Source organism: Ursus americanus, chromosome 2 (genome assembly GCF_024610735.1).
Source record: "Ursus americanus isolate L20-20 chromosome 2, mUrsAme1.1.p, whole genome shotgun sequence".
Taxonomy (NCBI): domain Eukaryota; kingdom Metazoa; phylum Chordata; class Mammalia; order Carnivora; family Ursidae; genus Ursus; species Ursus americanus.
This window is the reverse complement of record NC_142128.1, coordinates 3,432,342-3,452,560: the sequence shown is the minus strand read 5'-3', so window position 1 is coordinate 3,452,560 and position 20,219 is coordinate 3,432,342. Positions and strand designations below refer to the sequence as shown.

At 52.8% G+C, this 20,219-nt stretch overlaps 1 protein-coding gene and 1 long non-coding RNA gene across 4 annotated transcripts in view; both read right to left on the bottom strand.

Annotated features, from left to right (window-relative positions):
• Window positions 1-1,446: 1,446 nt before the first annotated feature.
• On the bottom strand, window positions 1,447-5,992 carry LOC148110456 (uncharacterized). Of its 2 annotated transcripts, XR_015726671.1 has the most exons (5): window positions 4,803-5,992; window positions 4,640-4,716; window positions 4,248-4,358; window positions 4,099-4,127; window positions 1,447-3,993 (listed from the first exon to the last, which is right to left on the bottom strand). It is a non-coding gene; the product is annotated as an uncharacterized LOC148110456 (long non-coding RNA). The 2 variants fall into 2 exon arrangements; XR_015726670.1 differs by having other exon boundaries at window positions 1,447-4,127.
• Window positions 5,993-7,376: 1,384 nt separating this feature from the next.
• SDK1 (sidekick cell adhesion molecule 1) overlaps window positions 7,377-20,219 on the bottom strand; it is an 875,077-nt gene continuing 862,234 nt past the window's right edge. For both annotated transcript variants that reach the window (XM_045813352.2, XM_087866987.1), the window contains one exon: window positions 7,377-8,548. In XM_045813352.2, the coding sequence (XP_045669308.2) occupies window positions 8,297-8,548 (252 nt within the window). In that variant the 3' untranslated portion in view covers window positions 7,377-8,296. The remainder of the gene's footprint in view (window positions 8,549-20,219) is intronic.

Here is a 20,219-nt window from a genome sequence, read left to right as displayed (position 1 = left end):
GAGAGCGGGGCTTGGCTCCCTGTGTTTTCAAGTCACAAGTTAGACTTGCAAATATTTCTAAAACTTCCTTAATAATTTAAAAAAATGTATGACCCTTCCCAGTACGACGGAATTCTAAACGGAAGATGGGACTGACCCAAGGTGCAATTTCTTAGCTAGAAGAGCCTAAGTTGTTCCAGAACAACATGCTGACCACAGTCCTGTTTCAGGGCGAGGGGCTGAACCAGGGTGGGGGATTTTGGTTTGGATGGGGCTGATTTTACCTACAAGCCTACGAGCAGGAAGGGGCTGACGGTGAAGTCTTGGCGTGGGGCAGTCTGGGCCTCTATGTCAGAGCAGGTGCCACGGCCTCCCACCTCTGGCCCTCCTGTGCACGGCTGGGTGGCCAGGCCCCCCCACTGGAGGACCCATTTCCAGCTCAGGCTAAAACTGGAAATGCACTGGCCCTGAGCCGGTGGTGGTGGTGACAACCGGAGCTTTCCCCACCCACTTCTCACGTCTCAAAACAGTTTAGTGTGATATTACAGAAAATAGACAAATTGGAGAGCATCAGTGATCTCCCAAGACCACACGGCTAGGGCACAGCCCACCCTCTTCAATTCACATCTATGACCGGCGCCCAGGACAGGCACCGGCGAGGGGGGCAGTCAGCCTGGATGCCCTGGCGCCCTTTCCCTCTTCTGTCTGAAAAGATACTCTGTCTGTGGTGACAAATCCAGACCCCGCCAAGGTTGGAGGCAACCACTGTTACTGAGTTCTTGTCTGTCTTTCCAGAGCTGGTCTCTACACATCCTGACGTGTGTGTGGGTGTGCACATACACACACACGTGTGCACACACGCAAGAGAGAGCACACTGCGTTTTGCTCCCAAGGGCATAACTTGAGGATCGCTCTGTGCCCACAGATGTCATTTCAGCTCATACCTTCAAACAGCTGCGCAGTTTCCAGTGTGTGGACATAGCAGATTTGATTTCATTTCCTGCCGTGGTGGCCTGGGGACATCTGTACTACAGGCGGCACTGGGCCAGGAGGGCCTTGTGGCCAGGCCCACGCGGGGGCGAGTGGGCTCTACTGAGGTGGATGATGAAGGGGGCCTCCCCTCACTGGGGTCCCCGGGATGCTGCATGGCCTTTCTATCAGAGACGCCCCTGGAGACCTTCTGAGTGGCTAATCTGGGTCTCTGGCTCCTGCCACACCTCACCTCTGGAGCAGCCAGTCCCCAATCTTTGGGGCCTGAATATTCTTGAAAAAATGTTCCCTAAGGCAAACATTCTAGAAAATATGTCCTCTAAGGCAGAGAGAGGACAGGCTCTGGGCCTCCACCAGCTGAATGAGATTTTCCTCTTGGGCTCCGTCTGGGGACCCCATGCCCCTCCCCCAAGTCATCAGGCCAATTATGCTGTCTGCTGGCTGAAGAATCCCACAGAAACATCTCAGGATGCCTCAGAAATATGAATTTTTTATTAAAATATTTGAACCTGGATCACATTCAACCCCATAATGTAGTGGTTTGCTCAATGACTGTAGAATATGGTCTTATCTGAGGAGAAGCAGGACGTTTTAAGACCGCGGAGCCCAAAATTAACAGCTTGGAATTTTCGCCCGTGCTGGCTGTTAATTGACTTAAGCCATTAAAGGGAAAGAAATTCTGGCAAATCCTGAAGTACTTATACAAGCGAAGCCATGGACACGATCAGACCACTTAACAAGAGGCATCTGGCGAACCGATCATTTTAGGAAAATGGGCTGTTTCATCAGAAGGTTTGCAAAAGCTTCTGTGCTTCCCAAACGGTGTCTGAGAACGTTCCACCTCTAGACAGAACCAAACCCCTAAAACCCACTGTGAACATCACAGAAGCCGGCAACCACCGCACTGAATTTCGGTCGTCTGGGGAAACATGGTGAGGCCTTGTCACCAACCTCCAAACCTCTTCTCAATTTGCCTTTTCCTTGGCGCTGTGGGGCCTGGTGCCCGAGGTCAGAACCGGGGTGAAAAAGGCCTGGGCAGAGTCACCTCAGATCATCACGAGGTAGAGACCAGGGTGTCAAGTCACCCCTGACAAGGTCAGCTCAAGGCCAACAGCACGTCTCCAGCTCAAGCCCTCTGGCTTCTCCCTCCTGCAGGTGGATGTCCCGAGAGGTGAGGCGGCGGGGCTGACGGGTCCCCTGCTTGCCGGTAGGGTCAGAGGCTGCGGCTGCGTGGAGGAGGGGCCACAAGCCGGCAGATCAGCGGCAGGTGAGCGGGCAGGAAGGCTCGGGCTCTGAGCCCTCATGGGCACGAGTCAACCCCAAATACTCTGGGTGGGTGGGTGCAGCAATGCTGCCCTACAGAGGCTCGGGCCGTTTAGAAACAGTTCATGATTTTCATTGAGTGTTTGGGTTTGTTTTTTTTTTTTGTCCCCAAAATATCTCATTTTGCAGAAAACACACTTCGGGCTTCCATCCATAGCTCACTGCAAACAAGGCCCCACCTCGGTTGGCAAATCTTTTCTGGACCGACCCACCATTTTTCTTATCCCGAAGCCAGTGGCACCGACTTTCTCCTGAGCCCAGGCGGCAATGTGGCTGCTACTCCCCGCCCTGAGGGCCCTTCCTCTGCGGCCCCACAGGCTGGCCCCCTCCGGCAGGTGCACCACGGCCACGCAGACCTCAGGCCAGAGTGTGACGAGGGTCCCCCCGCCGCCCAGGTGTAAGAAACAGGGTTCTCCCACTGCAAGTAGGTGAAGAGTCTCAGGCTAACCTAAGCAAATGGAACTTTTCGACAGAACGCGGGGAGCTTGCCCCGTTGACAGGAAGGTTGGAAACCGGCACAAAGTAAGGCAATCTCCATAGAGAGGTGCACAGGCACCTCCAGCTTGCCCCTCTGCTGCTGCAGACTCACGCTGCAAGGAGGGGGCGGCCACGACACCCTGGCCTAGCCCGGGCACTTGTCGCCTGGGAGGTTGGCTTGTACAGCGTGGCCGGGGGAGAGACGATGCCCAAGAGGCAGCGGGGGCGCAGGTGTGCAGGGAAAGGCAGCCAAAGCCCCGAACCACCGCTCTCCATGATCTTGGGATGGGGGTGGGGGGGGCTCTGCTCAGAGGCGCTTTGCTCAGGGCCATGCCAGGGGCTCAAGCACCCTAGTGGGACCCAGGTCCTCATCATCCTGTGCTGGGGCCCTCGGTGAAGGAGAGGAGGACCCAGAGCCCCGGTCCCCTTCAACGCAAGCCTGAATCGTGGAGATGCACATTCCCCGGACCCTGCGCCCACGGGCGCCTCTGGGCCCCCTGGGGCTCTGCGGGACTCGGCCCAGGAACCCTGGAGCAGGGCGCTGCGCTCCTGCCGTTCCCCCTCCCCCAGTCCTGTCCTCAGGGGTGAGGAACCGCAATGGGGCTCCTGTGCGCGGCTGGGACTCTCGCCCACGTCGCTTTGCCTGCCTGGGGCAGCCCACCTACCTGTCACCCAGCAGGGCAGTGGCGTTTCTGTTCCTGGTGACCAATGCTGCGTTTAGAAAGGCCTTCCACAAACTTTCCAACGACGGTAGTCAACATGACGAAGCTCCGCGAGGCAGGCACAGGCCACGCGCACGTTTTCTCCGTGTGCGGGAGGAGAGCGTACGCGGACACGCAGCTTCCTGCGCGCCTGCGCACTGCTGTGTAGGGGGGCCGCGCCGCCGCCAGGCTCCGAGACGTACGCAGCACCACCTCGTTCTCCAAGCCCTGCGCCCCAGGCTCTCAGGGAAAGCAGACCCCCCTGGAAGGCAGTGCGGTGGCTCAGACCCTGGCCCTGCGGAGCCAGCCGCCTAGGTTTGGAGCCCAATCTGCCCCTTGCCAGGGGCTTCCCTGGGGCCGGTGTCTGTACCTCTCCGGGCGTTTCCTCATCTACAAACTGGGAGCCCTGCCCGTGCCTGCCTCACAGGGCCTGGTGGAGTCCCGTGGATTGACACAGGCGAAGAAGGCCACCTGGCAAACGGTCCTGTTCGGTAACCGTTCACCAGGCGCAATGTCTGAAATCCTGGGGACCGTGGGAAATGCGTACTTTTTAAAAATGTCATATTTATGGAGGGTGGAACGTAGGCGGTCGATGGCGGGGAAAAGAGGAAAACGAAAACGTTCTTACCTCTGGCTTGTTGATGGCAGTGCCGGCTTCTGGAGTAAAAGGGCAAAATTAGAAATGCAGCCCCCCGGTGCCCCTGCGACCCAGATCTCCGTGCTTCCTGCGGCCGGCAGCCCTGCCTCTCCCCTGCTTTGCCTGAACATGGGACTCACCTGGGCAGCTTTCAAAAAAGAAGCGGATGTCTGTCCCAGCCCCCAGAGAGCCTGTCTTAGTTGGTGCGGGTGTGGCCGCAGCACTGGGATTTGTGCGCACTCCCAGTGATTCTGAAACACAGCAGGCACCGTGCATGCAGAGCCACCCAGCGACGCAGGTGCGGATGCGGGGAGGCCACGCCTCTCCTGGGGGCTCGGGAGGGAGGTCTTGCTCCGGCCCCGCATTCCCGCCAACTAAGGCTAAGTTTGGTAGGGAGCAGTCTCCCCTCGGGTCTGTGGAGCCTTTGGGGGGCACGACCAGGTCGTGGGGCTACATGGCCAGGTGCCCCCCGTGTGCGTCTCCCCGGGACAGGGTAAATCCCTCTGACCTCAGGCCTGCTGTCTGTGTTCACCTGCATCTCCCCAGGAGTGGGGTCTGGGACAGCTGCGAGTGTGGTTCAGGACCGCACTGGAGTTCGTCTTTACAGCCCTAGAATTCACGAGTCATTTCATCAATAGTTGAAGAAAACCACAAGCGCATAAGGAACAAAATTATGTTTTTATTAAAAATCGTACCCATAGCACCTCTCTGTCTTCCTACTACAAGTTTTTTTTTCTTCTTTCTTCTTTCTTTCTTTCTTTCTTTCTTTCTTTCTTTCTTTCTTTCTTTCTTTCTTTCTTTCTTTCTTTCTTTCTTTCTTTCTTTCTAATGAGATCTGGTTTTCTGCACAATTGCAGAAAAAGTTGTCGGGAAAACTTCAGGACGACCTAGACTCTCGATAACCCAGAAGGCGACGGAGGGGAGATGAGGCGTGCCTCCGCTGACTAGCTCCGCTCACGGATGGCCACAGTGTTTCTGCCTTCCCGACCGGATCCATGCTACAGGGATGCTGCATCAAGGACATCCAGATTTGGATACTCGGATGGGTTGCTCATTGGGAGAGTAACTACACCGTGTGCCAAGAATTTGTAAAAACTAGAAACCATGCTACGATCCGTTACGCAAACACCATGCTTCAGTCCAGTCGTGATCAAGTGCAAGCCCAGCATCAAAAGTTTACAGAGCACGCGCGACCCTTCCTCCTGGTGGTGTGGACGTTTTCCCTGGCCGAGGGCCTCGTCCCTCGCTTGCGGGCGCATGGGTCCCCATGTTGCCCTAGTCACACCGTCCTCTGCTACGGCATCTCATCGAGTACTCCTTAAAAGCACGGCAGTGAGAGCAGCGGAGGGGGAGGCGAGGGGAGGAGGGGTTCGGTGTGGGCCGACTTATCCAGGAGGGGGTACACGAACCATGCTGACGTGCTTCACGCCCGCCGGGTGCGGGGACCACCTGCAGCCGCCCCGCTGCTCACCTGTCTGGAAAGCTGTGCTCTGCTGCCCGGCGGAGAGGGGCAGCCCCGTGCAAGCCCAGCCCTGCAGCTCCGACAGAGAGCCCGGCCCCTCCTGGCCGCTTCACTGGTTCACCCTCACCTGTCAGCGCAATCTCCAATGACCCACCCGACGGCGTGCGTGGGGGGGGCTCAGCTACGGCAGAAGCACCCGGAGGACGTCACTACAGAAGACAAGAAGCGGACGTTTTGTCTTGCCTTGGTTAAAGAAATGTTGCTTGTTCGTGTGAGATATATATTTTTTTCTCCTTAAAGGTGAGAGGCCAGGAAGTGACGCTTGTCCAGGCGCATGCTGCTGGGGGAGGCAGAAACCGGGCTGCCAACGCCCTCTCTTTGGTGCCCTCTCTCCTGGGGGACGGGCTAGAGCGCGGGTGCTAACAGTCCGTCCACAGCCAGTGTAGCCTCAGTTCCACACAAAGCAAGCTCAGGGAAGGTAGAGAAAGCACGGGAAAGAGAATGAACCTGAAAAAAAGTGTCATGTCGCAGCAGAAACCTCCAAAGCAAAGAACATACCTCAAACCAAATCGTCCTCATTCCAACACGTTCTAACACTTTCCCCCATTATTTAAAGCAAAGTCCATATGGCTTAGAGAGCGAAGCTCACAGAAGGCAGGGTCTGTCTGAGGTCTCCGCGGGGTGCCTGTCTTCCAAGAAGTTCCGCTTGCAGCCTCGTGGTTTCCTGCCCCCTTTGCTGGCCGTTGCTGGGCGGAGAGCAAGGAGGGGGTCTCCGGCCCCGAGGTGACTCCTGTGTCCAGTGAACTGTGGCGGGGGTGGGGGGTGATTCTCACGCACAAGTGGCTTTGGGAAGAGCGTCTAGGATTTTTGGTTTAGAATATTTCCGCCTCCGCTCAGAAAAAGAAGGCAGGAAGAAGAGAAGGAAGGGGGGGAAGGAAAAGGAGGGGACTGAGAGAGGGAGAAAGGAACCTTTAATATCCTCTAGTTTTGAAAAAACTAAATAGGGGCTTTTCACCCAACACAAAACTTCTCGGTCTCCTGGGGCCATGGGCAGCGTCTCTGAAAGCAGAGGGCCCCGTGGAGCTACAGAAGGAAGACAGCTGAGTAGACACCACAAGCTCTCCACGTGGCCGGGAGACAGGCTCCCCCGCCCTCAGGGCACCGGCAGGTCACCTGGGAGGACAGCACCTGCCTCGCTCCCCCGGGGCCTTTGGGGTGTCAACAGAATGGCTGGGCAGTGTCATGGCCACACTCCTGGCGAGTCGGGGACACCGGGCCCTCCCCGAGCTCTGGGCGGCTCCCACTGGCACCAGCCGCATGCCGTGTACGCCTGGACCTAGGCTCTGGCCTGGAGGGTTGGCCACCTGCTGCTCAGCCACATCAGGCCCCTCTTGCAGGAATAATGTGATGGCTGGGGCCACAGCTATGGTTTGGACTCTCGAATTTTCAACGTCGTTCATGCTCTTTTCATGTAGCTAAAAAACTAAAACAAAACAATAGCAAAGGGAAAAAAAAAATTTCCGGAAAACCCGTTAAGGCTAGAAGCTGGGCTGGGGTTGGGGGAGGGGACAGCAGCAGCCCTGGTGGTCAAGGCAGTGGGCAGCGGGCGGAGCAAGGAGACCAGGGGGCCGCGCTCAGAGGAAGGCCGGCGCCCACCTGCGCAGGAGGCCTGGCAGGGAGCAGGCAATTCGGGGCCTCGTTTGCTCAGAGCTCTTCTGCTTTATTTGGAGACACTGACGCTTTCCGTCTTTCTCATGTACAAAGCTAAACAATTAATAAAAAGGCACCTGGAGACAGCAGAGACTCATTCATTTCATGTGACATAGTTTAAAAAAAGATAAAAAGATTTAAAAAATACTCTGGTTAACAATGCACACGTCTTACACAACAAGCAATTCTGCAAGCGCCGTCTGGTTCTCTCTGGGTTCGCGGGGCTGGCCGTGTGCTGTGTTCTCAGGAAGGAGCTAGCTTGCTAAGTGAGGGCCGGCCTGGCGGCTTCCAGCCCTGGGGGTGGTTTCCTGCTCTGCACCGTCGGGTTTAAGGAGAGAAAGGAAGAAAAAAGCCCCGATATTTCACCACTGGAATGACACAGGGTGCAACCAACGGAGTCGTCACCGGGTCAGAGGACCCCACCTCGAAATCTCTGCCCCCTTGCCTGGAACCCGGAAGCTGATTCCTTGCCTAGAAACTGCGGAGGGAGAATAGTTCAGAGGTGGATGCATCGGGTGGAAAAGCGCCGAGCCCGGGGCAGACTTCGCCCTGCGGGCCCCAGGGGCCGGTGAGAGCCCAGCCAGGCTGTGTCGCCGATGGAGAGCCTGGAGCGCAGCTGGTTCTCCGGAGGCACGGGAGGTAGAGAAGAGGAAGAGCGGCCTGGACGCGGGCGGACAGCTCCCTGGACCCCTGCTCTTCCTTCCCCGCAGCCTCCCCAGTTGGGCCTCGGGATGGAGAAACCCGGGGCTGGGGGTGGGGGGGTCTGAGGCCTTCCCGCCATTGCACCACTGAAATACACCTTCTCGTAAAAAGAAAAGAACACAAAGAAACCCGCTTCCTGCAGCGATGTTACAAAAAGCCGTTAAAAAAACCTTCCTAATTGAAATCTAGTGTCCACAAGTAGGTAAAATCATCACTTATCAGAATTCTCTTTAAACAAAAGCTTGAGCTCAGTTATTGGAGTTGATTGTCTTAACAAAAGGAGGCTGGGAGGTCGCCAAGGCCCCGCGGGGGCCGTCACACGAAGGAGGAGAAGCCGGTGAGCGGAGTCCGGGCGCCGGGGCCCCCTGGCGCGAACACGGCGCTCTGTGTGGTGACCACAGTGTGCAGATGCGGCCCCACCTCGCCGCCTGCCACCGCCTCGTACCTGTGTGGGGCGCGCCCGCCCGGGGCCCGACGCTTCCATGAGTTGTAGTAGGTGGGGTCACTCATGTAGTGGTTGACGAAGGAGTGCTGGGGGGGCGCGTCCTCGGACTCGGAGTCGGTGCCCTGGGGGGACAGCGAGGTGTAAGCGGGCACATGGGACCTAGAGGGAGAGGGCAGCCCTGGGGGGGTATGGGGGAGGGGCTGGGGTGGCCTGGAGGGAGGGGGAGGACAGCCACAGGGGAGCGTGGGGGGCCAGCCACGGAGGGCCCGGTGGCCACAGGGGGAGCGTAGTCACAGGGGAAGGGTGCCTCTGGGGGAGGCGGCCACAGGCAGCAGGGCTGAGGCAGGCAGTGGTCAGGAGGTAGGACCAGCATTGGCCACCCAAAGTGGAAAGGTTTGTGTCAGTTCCCACCCTCTTTCCCTTCCTCCCCCCACTCCCACCCTCCACACAAGGTGCGCCCACACCTCCCCCTTCTGACCCCCCCCCAGACACCTAGCTGAGCTCAGCATCTCCACTGCGTTCACACGGGGACAATGCCCTGTCCCAGCTGCTCCTGAACCACTGTGTGTCTGAGCCTGTCCCAGGAGGGGTCTACACTGCACTTCGGCCCCAGGACGGGTCTACAGAACCTCAAGGGGGTGCTCCATGTCCTACAGGACAGAAGTCCTGCACGGTAGGGGGAGTATGAAAGGCCCATTGTCCTCGGCTAGCCCGAGCCTACGGTGTAGGCTGCCCCAGACCACAGGGAGCTGGCCCTGAGTACACCTAGAGGAGAGGACGGGGACCCTCCATGGGATTCAGATCTCCAGGTGCTGTCGCCTGCATGCGGACCTCTGGGGGGAGGTTGCTGAGGAACGAGGCCCTAGTGAGCCGTGGGGTCTAACGGAGCCATCCAGCCCAGGCTCCCCAGGCCCGAGAAAGACCCGACCCCTCGCCGGGCCGTACAGAAGAGCCCGCCCTGTTGACGCGTGAAGGCCAGGCTGAGAGGGTTTCTCTCCCTTTCTTTTTATAGAATAAATCTGCAGTTTCCATGAAGAACACTTAGTCCACGTCGTTTCTATGTTCATTTTCTTGAAGCAAGACTCTATTTCATGGTTTTGGGGTTGATTTTAAACCATTGGAAGCACTGCTAACAGAGCAGGTGGGCAGAGGCCGTTTTCCCAGTGGACAGTGGAGGCTCCCCCTTTCCCTGCCCCAGAGATGCTGTGTGGCCCTGGGACCTTCCTGCACCCCTGGGAACCCTGCCACCTGCCAGGATGGGGTCCACAGGTTGGCCAGGCTCTGCCGCCTGGCCTCACAGAGAGATACCCACGCCACACACCCTGAAACCACAGTGGGTTCCTCCCTGTGCCACCAGGGACCTAGCAGAGGCCACGGACACCTCAAATATGCCAAAAATGGATCCAGAAACATGTGCCTGCCAGCCTTTCACGTTCGGGGGCGGGGGGGGACAGGAGCCTGCGCCTGGGTAAAGCCTCTCCCATTCCAAGATGCCCTGGCTGGGCTCTGTCCCTGACACTCTGCATGCCTCCCCTCCGGGCTCCAGTGCCTGAGCTCCACCCTTTTCCTCTCCCCAGAGGGGGTCAGGGGGCCCCCAAAGGCTGTCTCGGAATCACCAGGGAAGTTTTGGGAGAGCACAGATTACTGGGTGTATTTTCTGCTGTCCTGATGGAGAGGGTCTGGGGCAGGGCCCAGGAATGTGCATTTCTTAGAAGCTCCGGGAGGATTCTGGTCAGTGGCCAGGCTGGAGTGAGGGCAGGGAAGGTGACTGCTGGCCCCCATTCTATGTGTCATCTGTATAGAGACTCATGAAAGCCAGAGACGGTCCCTTGGTGCTCTGAGCCACTCTCCCTCATCCGATGGGGATGGCATGGCCCATGTCACCCCCACGCAGGAAGCTCGATGTGGGGGCTAATGCTGTCCTCCACCCAGGGAGCCGGTGCTGTGTCCTGTAAGCCTGTCAAAGTGGGCAGAAGTCCCTTGTGGACTTCGGGGTGGGGGAGGAGCTGCAGACTCCTGGGATTTTCCAGACACAGACTGAAAATCTGGCTCTCGCTGGAATATTTACAGGAAAGTAGCAGTAATTCACAGAGTGGGGACTTCTCAGGACGTGAAATGTAAACTGTTTGTGCTACGGCACAGTCAGCTGCCGGCAGCTGGAGGCATCCCTGGTTCCTCTGGGTTTCACTGAGTCAGAGCTCACGTAGGTGCGGGTCTGTGGAAGGTCCCCTCCTGACACATCCCGGGACACAGGGAGGATCCGGCTCCCCCACGATCGGACAGGGATGGTGACAATAGGGACAAGAGGAGCTGCTTCTTAGCAGATGCTGCTGCATACAGAGTGGCCCCCTGCACAGTCTCTGACACTGCACAGCGGCCTGTGAGCTGCGGATTTAATTCCTATTTTAGGGATGAAGAGAGAGGCTGAGAGAGCAGGCCAGCGGCCCACTGTCCCAGGCGGGGTGGGAGCCGCGCCCGAGCCTGGCAGCCCAGAGCCTCCGGCTCTGTCCGCTTCAGCCCCTCCTTCGTGTCGGCTGACCCAACTCGCAACCCCCTGGTCACTCCCAGACCCACCGTGCTCTGAAAACCAAAAGCTGGTTTTGTAACTCATCTGGTGGCCAAGCTTGACCTGCGTTGGGCTAATTTGGCAGCTAACCCCGCGCTGAACTGATGTGAAACTATTTAGTGTGAAAAGTGTTCAGTTGTGCTGCAGAAATGCTAATGTGTTTGATTGGAGATTGTTGCCCTGACCCTGCCGGGGATGTGACCTAATGTTCAATGTATTCCCACACCCGAAAAATGCTGAGTTCTTCGATGGCTCTGGCCTCGGGCTGTGCAGATAGGAGATGGGGCACCTGTAATTCTGTTTTCCAGAGGCCTTGAGGGGCTTAGGAGGCAAAGCTCTGTGTATACCCACACAGGCAGGAACAGGGACAAAGGTCAGCAGAAGGAACAGGTGGAATCTATGTTATCGGCCCCTGAGTTGGGTTTGTCCCTTCTTCACACACCCATCTCGGCTCTAAGTTCTGCAAGCTCAGGAGCAAAGAGCTCACGTGGAGATGTGTCAGGGCAGGCCCCTCTTGAGAAAGGCATAGAACACTCAAGATGATGACAGCAGTTCCCACAAACTGGGGTCAGGGGTTCTGGTTATCTGAAGACTGAATGTAAGATTCAAGATTTTCACCCTCTTCACACTGTACCCTCCTGTGCTTGGAGGCCACCCCATGCACCATCCGACCCAACCACAAAGGATACCCGTGAGCAAAAATGTGAGAAGGAGCAATTGGATTCAATTGCCTTGCTTTGTGTCTGAAAGGACTGAGACTCACATAAGCATGCGACCCTTGCCGGGTCATACTGGCCGGGGACAGAGCTGGGCCAGACCCAGTGCTGGTATCATAGCTAAAGGTGGTAGAAATAGACGTAGTGAAGAGAAGGGCCATATGCACCCCAATGTTCATAGCAGCATTATCCACAATAGCTAAAGTGTGGAAGGAGCCGAGATGCCCTTCAACAGATGACTGGATTAAGAAGATGTGGTCCATATATACAATGGAATATTATTCAGCCATCAAAAAGAATAATTTCATAACATTTGCAGCAACATGGATGGGACTGGAGGAGATAATGCTAAGGAAAATAAGTCAAGCAGAGAAAGACAATTATCATATGGTTTCACTCATTTATGGAACATAAGAAGTAGGAAGATCGGTAGGAGAAGAAAGGGAAGAAGGAGGGGGGTAAAGAGAAGGGGGAATGAACCATGAGAGACTATGGACTCTGGGAAACAAACTGAGGGCTTCAGAGAGGAGGGGGGTGGGGATGGGGGAATGGGATAGGCCGATGATGGGTAGTAAGGAGGGCACGTATTGCATGGTGCACTGGGTGTTATACGCAAGTAATGAATCATGGAACTTTTCATCAAAAACCAGGGATGTACTGTATGGTGACTAACATAACATAATAAAAAATTTTTATATAAAAAAAAACAGGTGGTAGAAATAAAGCCTCTTTAGAAACATGTCCGGATACCTTCCAGCACAGCTGTGTAAAGGGTCAGCTCTCTGCCTTGGGGGGAATGGCCACACGCAGGAGTCCACTTCGGCAGACCTGTCTAGCACTCACTTCTCCCCCATCTTGCGACCCCTGCCCACCCCACCTCCTGCAGCTGTTGGGTCATGGAGAAGCTGGGCTCACGGTTGCCAGGTGGCAGCCGGGGGAGGAGGGGCAGTCTGGCCTAGGAGGGACTCCCACGTCCTTGCAGGAGGCAGCCTTTCCAAGGGCACATCCAGCCTGGCTTAGAGGATGGATGCGTCCCGTGCCCCATGCCCGTACGCCTGTTTACCTGAGGAACAATACTGTCTTGCTGGAGACGGCTCAGAAGCTACATCATTTAGTGTTTTCTCAACCACAGACCTCAGAGTCCTACGTTACGGAGAGAGGGGTCTGTGACAGATGTGGGTGCTGAGAAGAGGCCCCAGCAGGAGACATTCGGGTGGTCGTCTGGCTCACAGTGATGTCCCAATGTGCATGTCTGGGCTTTGACTTTCCCGAACAGACTTCACGAAGTGATCCTTCTCTGCCTGTCCTTGTCCACAGGTTGAATGGCCTATCCCTCATTAAACGGTGATTGGCTAATGGGCACACACGTGACTTCAGCTGAGCCCATCAGAGTCCTCCCTGGGACTCTTTGCACTGCATCTGGAAGAGCAGAGTTCTTTATGTGGCAAAGCTGGGTGGCCAGCTGTGTGCCCTGAGTGGACAGGGCCCAGAGACCCAGCCAACACCCCCTGTGAGAGGAGAAGACCACCCTGCAGAAAGATAGGACAGACCGGAGCCTAAGAGGGGAGGGTCACGTGACACGTAGGCCCGGCCTCCTGGTTCCTGCTCAGCCCTCGGCATTATCTCCACAAGAGAGCACTGAATTAAAATGCCGTCCTTCCTCCTGCTGCCTGCTCCGTTTATTGTTTATATGACATTATTATTTTTTAATAGGGATGTATTTTAGTGAGTTAGAATTATTGACAAAAAGGCAATGCTGCAGGGTCCTTTTTTTTTTTTTTTTAAGTTTCCTGTGTGATATGAAGTAGCGATGTGTGTTGGTTTCCCAGGAAACCAGAGAAGGACAGCAGGTGATTGGACGTGGTGGCAGTTTCTAAAGGGACACAGACGCCCGGCAAGCAGCTAATAGAGGTCATCTCCACACTTCCGGTATTATATTAGCAAGATGAAAGAGTCAAATATTATTAGGGAATTAATTAGGTAGGAGGGGGTTGGTCTAAGGTGGTGGGAGGAGGAGAGATTTTGAAAACTGTTGATTTGGATTTTGAAAACAGTTTACATCGTGCGATTTGAATAGTGGTCCTATATTATAATAATAGTGGTCCTTGTGATAGAGTTCACAAGCAGTTGTGTGAAAACCCAGTGACTGACCCTCTTATTCTGAACTGGAGAAAGATAGAGAGCCACTGTGTGTGTCGGGAGACACCAACGGCCCGGCTCAGAGCGGCTCCGATCAGGCAGGTTCTGGGGCTCCTGGGAACCCATTCGCAGAATTTCCTTTCAGCAATATTCCTGAAACTGGTTAAAAAAAAAAATACCCTGGGGAGAAAGGGACAGCATCACTAGTTCCTTAGTGAAACATTAGCTTCGCAGAAGAGCTCTTCCAGCCAAGACCTGGCAGGGTTTCTGCCTCCTAACTTCCTGGGGCTCTGCAGAGAAGGGTGGGCAGGAGGGGAGGGCATCAAACCCAGGGCCCAGAATGTGCCTTACTCTTCACCCCTCACATCTCAGCGTGCAGTCTATTCAAACCTAGAAGCTGCCTTTGGTAGGGAGGCTTAAAATCTGAAATCTAAATCCAAGTCCCACTTGAGATAGGTGCCCCTGGTGTATTGCGTTGCTGCCCACTCCTGGGTCAGTCTCCCTGGGACACTTGGGACACCTCTCTGAGGCTCTGTCTACAGTTCCATATGTTGACTCTGTTTCTGTGAATTTGGGGTTCAGGGACCAGGCCAGAAGTCATCACTGCCAGATTTAGGAAGCCCATGCTTCTCCCTTGTGAATATGATTCAGAACCACCAGTTACGAATGGAAAGAATGTTTCCAGAATGGCTGGTGAAGAGCTAGCAGGTTCTCTTCTGGTGGGACAATGATTTAACTGGGGAAATTTACTTTATAAATAGGCGTTTAAAGTCTCTGGAAATAGTGGCAAGGACATATAGCAAATGGAGAAAGATTTATTCCAGAAAAATCTAAATTTCACTAAGAGCAGCAAGAGTCGGAGGCACTTGAACTGTGACCTGCATCAACCCCCCACCCCTGACCCCCAGCTCAGCGTGACAGAAGCTCTATCCCAGGGGGGTATGGCCAAAGAACTGGGTTCCCTTCCTCACCCTGTCTTCACCTGTAGGCTGGGTGATCTACACCACTTGTGGCGGGGTGAGAATTCTGAGGCCCCATCGTTCCTGCCTCGGCTAGCTTGTAGGGAAGATGTTTGACACTGGGAGGGGCAAGCTCGGAAGCCCAGGGACTACCATCTCCACCCAGTGCCCTACTTGCACAGCTGGTGTGTCACTATGAGAGAAGAGCCACTGTCCCCACCCCCAGCTTTGGTGCTGCGACACAGAAGTCCTGCACAGGGCGGGAGAGACAGTCCATTAGGACAGAGAGCTCTGGAGCTCCCCTAAGGGGAATGGCTTTGTTGGGAACAGAGCATGCCTAAGGGCATTGCTGAAAACAATGGAGTCCAGAGTCCTTTAGGTGAGAAATTAAGAGGAAGCTGGTAGTTCCGTGATTGTAACAGGTGAAGCAATAAACCAGCCAGAAGTTGAACAAAGAGAACGAGGGAAAGAGAGACAGCTCAGGAGAGCCCTCTTGGGATCAGAGCAAAATTCAGAGCGACAACATCTTGCCCCTGCAAAAGGGCTGCACTTTAATTGGATCAAGCTTTGGAGTAATGTCTAGCCCGGGGCATCGTGAAAAATAATACAGCCAGCGAGTGCTGGAGGTTAAGAGCTGGGTGTGATACCAACAGTGACAGACCACCCAGAATCTTAACGGGAGTGAGAAACAGAGACAAAGACAGCCTGGCTGGGACCATCGTCATCCCTTGTATTCAGGGGGCCCGAATCCATCCCCAAGGCTGCACCTCTCAGGAACGGCATCAGAGAGTCCACACTGTGCAGGAACCAGATTTCCACTGAACTAGTCCAGCCAAGTCACTAAATAAGAAATAAGCAAATAAGCAAACAGCAAGAACAATCCTTGGGGTGGGGGATGTCAGTATTTTGAGTTGGTACAATATATTAGCTAAAATGACCTATTAAACAAAACAAAACAGGACAGTGTGTGCCCTACATGGGGCAAAAAGCAGGCTGCCTCTGAGGAGGCCCGAATGACGGCAGACAAAAGCTCTGAAAGCAGCTGTTATAATATATTCACAGAACAAAAGGAAGCTGTGTTTAAAGAATGAAAGTAAGATGACAATATTGCACCAAGCAGAGAATATCAATAGAGATAGAAATTATTTAAAAAGAACCAAATGAGAAGTTTTGGTGTTGAAAAATACAATAGCCAAAATGAACAATTCACCAGAGGGGCCCCACATACACTGGGGCTGGCAGAGGAAAGAATCAGGGCATGGGGAGATATCGACAGAGGTTATGCAATCTGAAACACAGAGAAAAAAGAATGAACACCTACAAGAAAGAACAACAACAAAAGAAGAGAGAATCTGATAAATGTACAGAGCACTGGTACGTGAGACAGTCATGACAGGACTGGGATGAGAGGAGAAAGAAAGAGGCAGAAAAAAACAGGGGAAGAAATGACTTAAAACTTTCCAGATTTGACCAAAAGCATCCACACACCCCAAAAGCTCCATAAACGCCCAGTAAGATTAATGGAACAAAGTTCACACCCAGACACCTCACAGTCAAAATCACAAAGACAGAAACTCTTGAAATCATGGACAAGGGAACTCACATAATATTAAGAGTTGGCTTCTAATCAGAAAAAGCTGGGGGGACAGAAGGCAATGGGGCAATGTAGTCAAAGTGCTGAATAAGAACTGCCAACTAAGAATCCGTTCAGCAGAACTACTTTCAAAAATGAAGGTGAAATAAAGACATAATGAGATAAACAGAAACAGGAAAATTCATTGCTGACCAGCCTGCCTTACAAGAGATCCTGAAGGAAGACTGTCAGGTTGAAAGCAAGTGACACAGACAGAAATTCAAATTCACACGAAAAGACAGATGGTAGCAACAAAGGTGATCACACATGGGTCATTATAAAAGACAGCATGATGGCTTATTTCTTCTCTGTGCTTTTCTTATTGGAGTTAAAAAGCAATTGCATAAAACAATATGTGTATGATTGTATTGTTCGGCCTATAATGTATAAAAATGTAACATATTTAACAATAATAGCACAGAGGAAGCAGCTAGGTGAAGAAATGGTGCCCAATGATGGACTTGAATCCACAGGAAGAAATGAAGAGGATCAGAAAAAGTACATAAACAGGCTAACATGGTAGACTCCAGAAATATACTTGCTCTCGTTTCCTTTCTCGACTTCCTTAATAGACATATAGTTCTGTAAAGTAGTAACTATAAAAATGTATTCCTGAGTTTGTAACAGTATGGATATACAGACATAATATGTATAATAGCACAGAAAGGGGAGGAGGCCATAGAGCTATATAGGAATAAGTTTCTATATGTCACTGATTTAGGATAAATCTTTTTTTTTAAGACATATTTACTTATTTGCGTGTGTGAGAGAGAGTGCGCACATGTGCATATGAGCTGGGAGGCTCGGGGAGGGGGGCGCAGAGGGAAAGAATCTCAAGCAGACTCCCAGCTAAGCATGGAGCCTGATGTGGGGGTCCATCCCAGGACCCTGAGATCATGACCTAAGCTGAAATCAAGAGTTGGACGCTTAACCAACTGAGCCACCCAGGCACCCCTAGCATAAATCTTAAGTAAATCTTGATACGGGAGCAACCACTAACAACAACAAAAAAAACTGAAAAAAATAGAGTAAAAGCAAAAACAAGCAAATTAAAATGGTACACTAGAAAATTTTCACTTAAAAAAGAAGAAAGCAAGTGGGAAAAAAAGAGAAATAAAGATATGAGACATATAAAAGATGTAAATTCTACCTTAGCAGTAATTACATTAAATGTGAATGGATTAAACAATCTAGTCAAAAGACAGAGATTGGCAGAACAAAACTGATATGCACCCAGCTACATGCTATCTATAAGAGATACATTTTAGATTCAACGACACAAACAAGTTGAAAGTAAAAGAATGGAAATGATACACCATGTCAACAGTAACCAAAAGAAAACTGGAGTGGTTGAGTAATATCAGACAAAATAATCTTGAAGACAAAATTGTTACCAGAGACAAAGAGGGACATACTGTATTAATGAAAGGGTCAGTCTATCTAGGAGATATAACTATTATAAACATATATCTACCTGAAGATAGAGCCCCAAAATACACAAAATTAAACTGACAGAATTGGAGTGAGAAATAGATAATTCGACAATACTAGTTGGAGACTTCAATACATTAGTGGATGGCAGAAGATCAAAAACCTAGCTGACTTCCACAGCACTATAAATCCGCCAGACCCCACAGACACGTATGGAGTGCTCCACGCAACTGCAAAATGACACGCTGTTTTCAAGTGTATATGGAATATTCTTCCGGCACAGACCATAAAACAAGACTCAATACATTTAAAAGGATTGAAAATATACGAAGCATGTTCCCGGGCCACAATGGAAGAAAATTTTTAAAAAATCAATAACAGAATGACATTTGGGAAATTCACAAATATGAGGAAATTAAAAACACTCCTAAATAACCCATGTTCCAAATGGGTGAACTGTGTGGTATGTGACTTACATCCCAATCAAGCTGTTTAATAAACGTGGTTCAAAGCAAACTCTCCCATCTGAGCTGGCACTTCTGAGATGATGAACGTCCCCAGGTCCCTCTTTTGGGATCCTGTGAATATTTAGTGCCTACAAATCTCCCAAATGCATAAGGTTCAAAGACAGGACCCAGCAAGATTATAAAGCGAAGAATTCTGGAAGAAAAGACGGGCCTCACTGTATCTACCCAAGGACCCAGGGGGCAGACAGAACCCATGCACAGGAATTCTCAGCTGGAGGTGACTGTCAGAGCTTTCTGGGGGTCTGGTCCCCCAGATCCTAGGTGAAATTCTGCACATACTTAGAGAGAATGTCTACACCTCTCATCAGGTGTCTGATAGAGCCCCTGACCCAAAAAGCATTAGGAACCACGAGAGGCACCCGTGGGAATTATACAAGAAGCCCCTTCCTCCCAGTACAGGGCTTGTGCTTAGCCATAGTGCTAGAGCTAGGACAACTCGATTCTGTGCAGTAGGTCTGCCTGGAGGGATGGAACTGGAAACCCGGTGCTCAGATCTGCCTCTCAAGCACCACACCCCCACACTGCCCCCCACCAGCACATGTCCAGGGAAGACATAAAACCTTGTGTAAGCTTTGGCTTCGTCCTCTATATATGAGGATCATGACAACCTCCTTGCAGGATTTAGTGTGAATTCCACACCCCTCTCTCTGACACCTGTCCTCCTCCCTCTGCCCTCCCTACCCCCATCACCTCCCTCCCTCCCTCCCTCCCTCCCTCCTCCACCCTCTGTGCCTGTGTGTGTTTGTATGTAGAAATCCATGTATGTGCGTGTGTATGCATGCGTGCATATGCCGAGCTCATTTAATAATCCTCCATAAAAACCAGCTGAATTTGCATCTCAAAACACCCCACATGTGTGAGAAGAGAAACAGACTGAATGCGGTCCGTCAACCCATTTTGAGAATGCTTTCACTAACAGAGGGTTCAGAATTCATGTATCGCACTCAGGCTGCTGACCCAGAGTATGAGCTGGAGGAGACGGCGGAGACCGGGGCGCAGCCAAGCCCTGCATGACCTCACACTCAGTCTTGTTGGCTGGCCGAGGGGGAAAATCGCTCTACTTCAGGGGCTGGCATGAGATGAGTGTGTCTGGTCCATAGTAGGTGCTCAGTTAGTGCTTACCCTCCGCTGGACCCTCACGAGCTCGACCTGCAGGGCTCATGTGTGAGGGATGTGAGCCCCGTCTGGGGGGCCTGCGAGCCCTGAACAGCCGCAGGCCCTGGAATGACGGACAGACCCCGGGCAGGGGCCCTGAGAACGCATCTCTAACGGCGGCACAGACGGTGTCTGCAGGAAGGCCGTCCTACTCATTCCCAACTTGCGGCTTTTGGGGCAAGCAGCTAGGAACAGCTCCAGAAAAGCTGTTATTTCCTTATTACAAAAAGGCAAGTCATTTTTGCAGCATTTCACTTGACAGCCCCTTGATTTCAGACAAATGTACCTTTCTGAACATCTGCGGTGCTGCTTGCTGTTTTCCCCACGCCCAAGGCTACGGTACAGACAGGGCGCCCGGGGTCCTTTGTAAACAGAAAGCTCGGAGCAGAGCGGACGCAGTGTCACAGGACACCCACCTGCTGCCCCGTCTCACTTGGACTTCATCTACAAAGCACAGTTTAAAAGAAGCCATTTTATTGAGCCCCAGGGCTTAATAAGGCCTGAATTCAGGTCCAAATGAAGGTGAGACTTATTTTAGATTAAATATTGATTTAGCGTATGAATGCCAAGAGGTGGGGCAGGCCTGCGTGTCCAGCAAATGGCTTGGTGATTTTCTTCTCTCTCAAGACTTGGCATACGTGCAATAAAAGAGTTTGGGACGATGGAG